This window comes from Elaeis guineensis, chromosome 3 (assembly GCF_000442705.2).
Source record: "Elaeis guineensis isolate ETL-2024a chromosome 3, EG11, whole genome shotgun sequence".
Taxonomy (NCBI): Eukaryota; Viridiplantae; Streptophyta; class Magnoliopsida; order Arecales; family Arecaceae; genus Elaeis; species Elaeis guineensis.
This window is the reverse complement of record NC_025995.2, coordinates 95814033-95822641: the sequence shown is the minus strand read 5'-3', so window position 1 is coordinate 95822641 and position 8609 is coordinate 95814033. Positions and strand designations below refer to the sequence as shown.

General features: G+C 38.1%; 1 protein-coding gene across 4 annotated transcripts; it reads left to right on the top strand.

The window, feature by feature from the left end:
- Positions 1-336: 336 nt before the first annotated feature.
- LOC105041714 (F-box/kelch-repeat protein At1g74510) lies at positions 337-2832 on the top strand. 4 transcript variants are annotated; one of them, XM_029263543.2, is made up of 3 exons: positions 337-582; positions 687-829; positions 1247-2832. In XM_029263543.2, exon 3 carries the CDS (start codon positions 1333-1335, stop codon positions 2626-2628), a length of 1296 nt encoding a protein of 431 aa, XP_029119376.1. In that variant the 5' UTR covers positions 337-582; positions 687-829; positions 1247-1332; the 3' UTR covers positions 2629-2832. The 4 variants fall into 4 exon arrangements, with proteins under 4 accessions (XP_029119376.1, XP_010917018.1, XP_019705003.1 ...); XM_010918716.4 differs by having other exon boundaries at positions 938-2832; XM_019849444.3 differs by lacking the exon at positions 687-829.
- The last annotated feature ends 5777 nt before the right edge of the window (positions 2833-8609 follow it).

Here is an 8609-nt window from a genome sequence, read left to right as displayed (position 1 = left end):
CGGACCGCCGACCAACCATTAACCAGTGAGAAACGTAGACCTGCGAGAATCCGCTCCGGAGGCGCTGTTGTACTCCGCGGCACACGGAACCGTATCACTCAGCCCCGATTCCATCGCCTCCCACGCGGTGTTTTAAATTTCGTGCTGGCGCCTGGCACTACACTCAAAGGCCGACGTGCACCCACTCCACACCAAACGACAAAACTCTTCCACCTCACTATAAAAATAATCCAACACCTCTTTCGCGGTCGAATAAAAATCAATTGAAAAATAAAAATTAGGGGTTCAAAAGAAATAAAAAGGAAAGACTGAAAAAAAAAATTTGGGGGTTAAAAGGGACAGTGAGAGCCCGAGGCCCGACCCAAAACTCTAGATTTCGAGCGCGGGGGAGAGAGAGAGAGAGAGAGAGAGGAGCGTCGAAGGGAAGAAGCGTGAAGAAGAGAAGAAGAAGACGGAGAGGGGTATTTTAGGAAGAAGAAGGAGAAGAAGGAGGAGGAGAGGAGACTCATTCCTAAACAGGGCCTCCGCTTCCGACCAACCTACCCACTCCTCTTCTTCTCCTCCGCCCCCCAATCCCAATCCGTAAGTCTCCGCCTTTCCTTCCTCCCCAAGATCTCTCTGCTCTCCTCTCTTTCTTTGTTGGTCTAAAGAAGAGATTTTTATGTGGCTTTTTTCTTTGTTTTTAGGTAGTTTTGGGGCTCAATCTCGATCTGGGGTGCTAAAAATTAAAATTTTTTTCGGGTGCTACGAGATCGAGTCTGGGGGAATGGAGAATTTTGCTGGCTAATTTTCTGCGTGTTTTTGGCGGAAATCGCGAGATCTCCTTGTGGTAATCTCGTTTCTGTAGGGCCTTTGATTCGTCTCCTTTGTCTAATTTCTGTTGCTTGTTTCTTTGTTTCGATGTTTTGATCTCCTGTTCTTTTTTCTTGGTATGAAGCCTTTGTGAGATCGATCTGATTCGATTGAAAGGTTGCATTTTTGGCCGTCCGAATCGGTGATTCGCCGAGTCTGGGGGGTGGACACATCAAAATACTCGGAGAGATTCGATTTTTATGGTTTTTGTTTGCTTTTCTGATCCATGAATTTAATCAGTATACGAGCGTTCTAGATCCAATCTCACTAATAAGTTTGAAAGGAATTTTTTTAAAAAAGTTTGGTTGGGCTGTATTTTTTCTTTTGTGATCCCATTTGAGGCTTGGACCCATCACCGTAGTTGAAGGCTCTTCCCGTATTGCCTTCCTGATAGATTGATACTTTGGAAGAGAGGAAAGGCGGTCTCGACGGCCGTTGATCAGTAATATTAAGCCCTTGATTGGTTTTGGCGCTGGTGACATGTTGGAGGGCCAGTCCTGCTTGATCTCAAGAGCATTGCCGAGCTCCTGTGAACAAGAATCCAAGTGGATCTACATGACCCACCACCTCCTTGAGTCCTCGAGCAACAAGCGCCCGCCAAGCGAGGAATTGGAAGAACAAGAGCAAGGTGATAGGAGCAAGAGGAAGAAGTCGCCGGAGTGTCCTGATACCCCTGATATCAAAGACACAGAACGGGCCCTCGATATGTCTGATCACCAGGGCGGCAATGGAGACTATGATGATCCATATGCCTTCATCAACCCACTCGGCAGGGATATCACAATTAACTGCCTTCTTCATTGCTCTCGCTCCAATTATGGTGCCATTGCATCCCTGAACCGGAGCTTCCGCTCCCTGATTCGAAGTGGCGAACTTTATAGGCTACGGCGGCAGATGGGGATTACCGAGTACTGGGTCTATTTCTCTTGCAATGTCCTTGAATGGGAGGCATATGATCCCTACAGTGGGTGTTGGATTACCATTCCAAAGATGCCTCCTAATGAATGTTTCATGTGCTTGGATAAGGAATCCCTTGCTGTAGGCACCGAGCTCCTTGTATTTGGAAAGGAGGTAGATTCCCATATTGTACTGAGATATAGCATTCTGACTAACACTTGGTCCCCTGGAATAGTAATGAATTCACCCAGATGCCTCTTTGGATCTGCTAGCCTTGGAGAGAAGGCTATTATAGCTGGTGGCACTGATGCCCGGGGTACCATACTTAGCTCTGCAGAGCTTTATAATTCTGAGACTCAAACTTGGGAAACTCTGCCTGATATGAATCAGGCAAGAAAGTTATGTTCAGGGGTTTTCATGGATGGAAAGTTCTATGTAATTGGTGGTATGGCCAGCAATACTGAGGTGCTGACAAGCGGGGAGGAGTATGATCTGGAGAGACGTTCTTGGAGGGTGATTCAGAATATGTCTGCTGGGCTAAATGTTGCAAGTGGTGCACCTCCACTTGTAGCTGTGGTAAACAACGAGCTTTATGCAGCAGATTATGCTGAGCAGGAGGTAAGGAAGTATGACAAGGAGAATAATGCATGGATCACTCTGGGTAAATTGCCTGAGAGATCTGTTTCGATGAATGGTTGGGGCCTTGCCTTCAGGGCATGTGGCGAGCGGCTAATCGTGATTGGCGGGCCAAGGGGATCCATGGGAGGGACAATTGAGCTCAATTCATGGATCCCAAACGAGGGACTGCCAGAGTGGAACATCATTGCCAGCAAGCAGTCAGGGAGTTTTGTCTATAACTGTGCTGTGATGGGGTGCTGATTTGTCTGATTTATGACAACTGTAGTGTACTTCTTGACATGAAGAATTCAAAAGGTCGGCTTTGTTCAAGGGCATAGATTGCTGATTTTGCCTAATGGGTAATTTCTATCTTTTATGAGATTCCAACTGAACTGAAGATTCAATAGAGCTCTCCTCTCTATGTAACTCTTAAATTTAATGCTTTTTTTTTTTTCTACCCTCTCATTTATTTTGCATTTGGAAGCCCACTTGTGATTTCAAAGTTATGAGACATGCATGAGAATGTTAGATTAATATGTTCACAAGCTACAATTTTTTTTTAGATTAATATGTCTATGTAGCCTTATATGATTCTTATTTTTTTATCTCACTTGTGATAAAATTAAAGAACAGGTGCGGCCTTTTTGATTATAGTAGTACGATGTGTGATACATTTTAGTTTTATCAATGGAAGTATTATCTTTATGTTTAATGGTGTTTCACCATATATTTCCATTTACTATATCAATATTGACTGAAGAATTAAATCTTTTGATATATTTTAAGGTGATTTATGTGGGTGGATCTTATCTTTTTGTTATCTGCATGTTAAGTGTGTGCATGATGACTTCTTTTCTTATCTCTTTCTTTCTTGTCCAAAATTTGATAATTAAGCATGTTATGTTTGACACACCATTCTGAGCTGCATGTATGGCTGTAATGAAATTACTGCATTAAGAGAGGTGTGGTTAAGTAGAATGTTGCAATCTACTTAGTTGAGTGGCTTAGAGTTTTGATATTTAAGAATTCTATTCATGGAGATAGTGTCTACTCTCTAGCCTATCTCAGCTCTTATCTCCAAGAGTAATTTTCATCATCATCTGGAACTGGTTATGAAATTATTCACCATACCTTCGATAATTGAATTACCTTAGTAGCTGTGAAGTTCTTCTGCCTTACAGAGCTATTTAATTTCAGTGAGTTATCAATATAAAGAGTGATGTATTTTGATCACTATCTTCCTTGCAAATTAGTTATATCAAGAAGAAAATACCTCAAATATTCAGATACTTCATACTTCGTTTCTCTAATTTACTGATGTAAACAGGTGTTTTAAAAGCTATCATACTTCCTTTCTCTAATTTACTGATGTAAACAGGTGTTTTAAAAGCTTTCTTCTATCCAAGTACTTGTGTTTCGACCCACGTCCATCAAATAATGAGATAGATACTACTTGTTTTCTTATATCCTTTTTATCTTCCTTCCCCTCTTTCTTACATATTATTTACTTTAATGTATTAGAAAACTTGGTGCTCCAAAAGTAAGGCCTTTGTCCCCCTCTTTCCCTCTCTTCCACGAGTTCCTGGTGCGACTGAAACATGCTTATCTTCTTATCAACTTATGTTAAAGTTAGCTTCTGGTATCTTACTTGGGAGGGCTCTCTCTCTCTCTCTCTCTCGATTTGGCTGAAAGCAGTCCCTTCTAGATTGATCTGAACATTTTGTCATCAGGTTTGTGTACTCAACAGTCCAATCATGTTGTATTGCTTGAATTGAACTCATGATTGGATGAATTATGTGATCATACATTTTGGACTCAGATCTGATTAGGTCAAAATTGGACAATGGGGATTCTACATCGATGATTCAAGCCGTTGAATATGATCTACTACCTCAAAACTATTTGCACACTAAAAATCATATGATTTGAAGAGCCCTAGCTTATATATCAAGTGATCAAAAAATATATTTAATTCAATTTTATTTAGATTGTCCAATTTTTGACTACTTGATGCATAGGCTAGGGGTCTTTAAATTATATAATTTTTTGTGTGAAAGCAGTTTTGAGGTCAACGGCTTGGATCATTGATATAGGATTCTTATTATAGAGTTTTGACCTGATCGGATCTAAATCCAAATCCGGTCGACCTAATTCTAGTCTGGCGCTCTCTCTCTCTCTCTATATATATATATATTTCTGAAATCAAACATTTGCACATGTTTATGTGCTTGTGTATATATGCCTTCTATATTGTTTCATCATCTAGATTTTATGAATTTGCCATGACACCTGTCTCCATGTTAACATGCAACATTCACATTCGTATCAGCTATATCATAAGTTTGCTCTCAAATCATTGATGTTAATTATTACGTTTGGAGTTTGTTTGGATGCCCAATCTCCCTGTGTGAGATACCTCATAGGAGCAACCATTGCAAACTAGATGGAGGAAAGAAGTTGGAGGAATCAATGGAGCCATCATTGTCCCATTTTTCATATTTTTAGAGTTCTCAAGTCCATCTTAGTTGGTGATTACTGCTATCTCAAAAATCTTGGGATTGTTTGATTTATTCACTTCCATGATTTTGCCAACTTCATCATTCCGCCTCTTCTCTTTGTATGTTTGAACTTGAATTAGAGATTTCCCACAGACAAGCTGGTTGGCCATCCAAACATGCCCTAAAGAAACCAAATTATCAATGCTTGAAAATCTCATGCAAAAATTTTGCCATTTTGGTACACATTCTGTCAGATCAACTTGTGCATATGTGTGGCAAGGTTTCTTGATTCTTTTTTCGAATCCTGCTGTCATTGGTTTCAGTTTGAAGTCAACTTCTCCAAAATGGATTATCAGACCCTTGAATCCATGTTTAAGATTTGTTAATATCTTGTTTATATGTATCATGTCTTACTATTAGCAACGTATGGTATTGTAGAAGTATTTATTTCAAAAAAATTTAAGAGGTTGATATGATGATGAGTATGTATATGTATGTATGTATGAATATGGTTTAGGTATGGCTTGACAGTGGATGAGCCTTCGACTTAATATTGTCGTTGCCTCATGTATTAATTATGTGGGTATGGTTTGAGTATGGCTTGATAGTGGATAAGCTTTGAAGTTAATATTGAAATTGCCATGCACTCAGTTGGTTTTTTGTTTTGGCCATATTTCGTGAGACCTGCTAAAAGAGAGGAAAACTTATGGATTTCCACATATTATGTTAATGAAGGATTGTCCTAGCCTGTTGTCTATTTTGGCAAAATTGTCTGAAAGAAATTGCTGATGTTGGTTTATACACACAAAACATCCAGATTCTTTAAATATTTCTTACTTGGTTAGTTCTCAATTATCGATTACAAATTCTGTGCAGTGGTGTTTGTAGTAAAATGGAAATTGTTTCTTTTCTTTATTGCTGTTACATTAAATATGTTGGAAGAAGTTTAGGATCTGAGTAGGAGAAGATGATGTACCAACTGGACTCTCATGTGCATTGAGAGGGTGGGCTTTAGAAAGGAGCAGAGTTTGAAAGTTACAGAATGGCAGTGAAAGAAGGGAGGCATAAGTAGGTCATACAAAAATTGTTTGACCAGAATATGAAAAAGCTTCTGGTGATTGACGATCTGACCATATTGAATTGTATGATGAAGAATTTAGAAAAGTAGACCTAGAAACGTGTTACAATGCTTGGATGCTGTCATGTGGTTATATGTTGACGCCTAAATTGATAGTTGTGTTATATATCTTATTGATCATAATTCTTTTCTACAAGAGGTGATGACAGCCGTTTTTTGATTAATTGGCTAAAGATTCTGGATGTTTTATATTTATAACTATATATTACTTGAGTTTATCTTTTGATTATATTACTTGTGGTCATCTGGGATCTACAAATAATCTTTCTTTACTTAAACCAGGTGTCTTACGATATTATGTATGATCTGTTATTAAATTCCAAATGATTTTGATAATAGTAACATTCATGGAAAATCATTTAAAAAGCAATGTAAGTTTTGAGACAACTTTACTATGTTACATGTATTGTTAAAGATGAGGTTTCTTTGATTGATTGTTTACAGGGATACTACATGTCACTTGTAGAACTAGAAACTATTTTGAAGTCTTTATTTTCACATGCTTGTTGATCTGCCTTAGTGACTTCCTATGGTAGCTTCTCGGTGTTTTTTGTTTGATTAATACTTACATTTCCCATGAATACAAAGATTATATTTGTATTTGTTATATACTGATGACATGGTTCATAGCTCGGATGTTTTTTGTAATCTATGATATTATGATCTAATGGGCCCTTAAAAGCAGCAAGTTGATAAGGATGTGGGAGAGAATTAAGGTTGGGGGGAGCACATCTGAGTGGTGAAATTATATTTGATATCTTTCTGCTATCATCGCTGCAACATATGAATTTCATAACTAACTAGAATTGGTTAGGTACTCTGCAATGCGACTGTTCTTACATGTCACTATCAAAATTATTCAGGATGAAGCACTGGCTCTTATGCATCCTTGTGGTGGTCTCAAATGACTTGAAGCCTTTACCAAAGGGCCATTTGGGACTTTCTAATGTGTTTGAAGTGTGTGTGGTTTTCGTTTTTCTTTTTTTTTTTGTGTGTGTGCGTGTGTGCATGTGATTGTTGGCAGCCAGCTTTATCGAAAGCTTATTCAATAAACCTCATTGTTCTTAATTTTTATAAAATAGAAACCTGAAATAATGATATCTTTGAATGGATAGATGCCATTGCGAGATCACCATGCCAGGTAAGCTTTTCCATAGTTTATTCCAATGAACTCAATTCGTTGAGGTATATTTGACACTCAAATCCCCACCCTGCAACCTCTTCTTCCCTTGGGACATCTCTCCGGTTTCATGAATTATCATTGTGACAAGGTATAGACATTTGCATGTAAACATTTTAATTTGGCTCCACTTCTCATATTTTGGAGGTTTTTTTTTTTCTTTTTGTGGGGGTTGGGTGGTGGGGGGGGGGGGGGGGGGTGGGGGGGGGGGGCGGAGGGGTGTACCACCATTTATCATGTCAATCCAATAACTTCTCTAACCAACAGAGCGAAAGTAGTGTAGAACCAACCAGAACAAAATGGCATGTTGAATGAAGGCTTGAGGTGTTGGTAAAGAGTAGCATCCTGATGTTACTTAAAGGATTAATTCAAATGATAAAAAGGGTCTGAGATTTCTGAGAAAATGAATCATGGTTCTGTTGGTGGGAATGGATGATGAGGTATTCAAAAAGCTGACACGGCAAGGCTGAGAGGTCATATCTAACTTCCACTTATATGACACCTTTATTTCACCTTTACTCTCACTGTGGTAACTGGAAAATGACAATGGGACAGCGAATGGTCCGGTGCATCTTAGCTTCTGGTGGAGAAAGTTGCTGATATAAACACATAAACTGCATGCGTACTTGGGGGTGTACTGAAAGCTTTTCAGCACGTAGAAATTAACGTGTCAGAGTCCACTGTCATGTATAGCTTTCAGCGTGTGCTCGAATTGCGACGTGTCAAAATCCGTACATGGCTATTTATTAATTTTTATATCTGAATGCTTATTAATTATTATCCCGACATATAAAAGTTTATTTGCATGTAAATCTAGATCCCTATATGCATTAACCGAATGCATCACTAAGACTTCCATCACGATTTGTATTGGATTTTGACGGCACACATTTAGTTATTCTTCTTATTTGGTATATGGATGATGAATTTCTATAAGCCCTGTACTGTGAATTTTTATTTATTTTTTGGGTTGAACACTAATCTCTGTGAATCATTCTTTCTTCTGGAGATAATTTATATTCAAAAATTTTTAGCTCAAAACTTATAAAAGTAATATTGAATATAATTGGTCGTACTTGTTCCATACATATGTGGTGTTTATCTTATAGAAAGAATTTATAATTCTTATTAAAAATATTTATAATTATCTAATTATTAGATGTTTCATATATATTGAATATTTTGTGTACATTACCATCTGGGGTGGTTGTTGTAATTCATCAAGGATGAAAGAGAGAATATTACTATTTTAAATTTTAATTTTAGAATTTGGAAAATATAAATCTAAACTGTTAAATATATCATACAATGGGGCCTCTTGTTTATGCATCAACTGATACCGAAACAAACACATGGTATTTTAGTCCTACAATTATGTGTTCAGATAAGAGACTTATAAAATATATGAAAACGTGCATGCAAGTAG

What these genes read in the sequence shown, in the direction of transcription:
- LOC105041714 (XM_019849444.3), top strand. Translation starts at nt 1,333, where the DNA reads ATGTTGGAGGGCCAGTCCTGCTTGATCTCAAGAGCATTGCCGAGCTCC.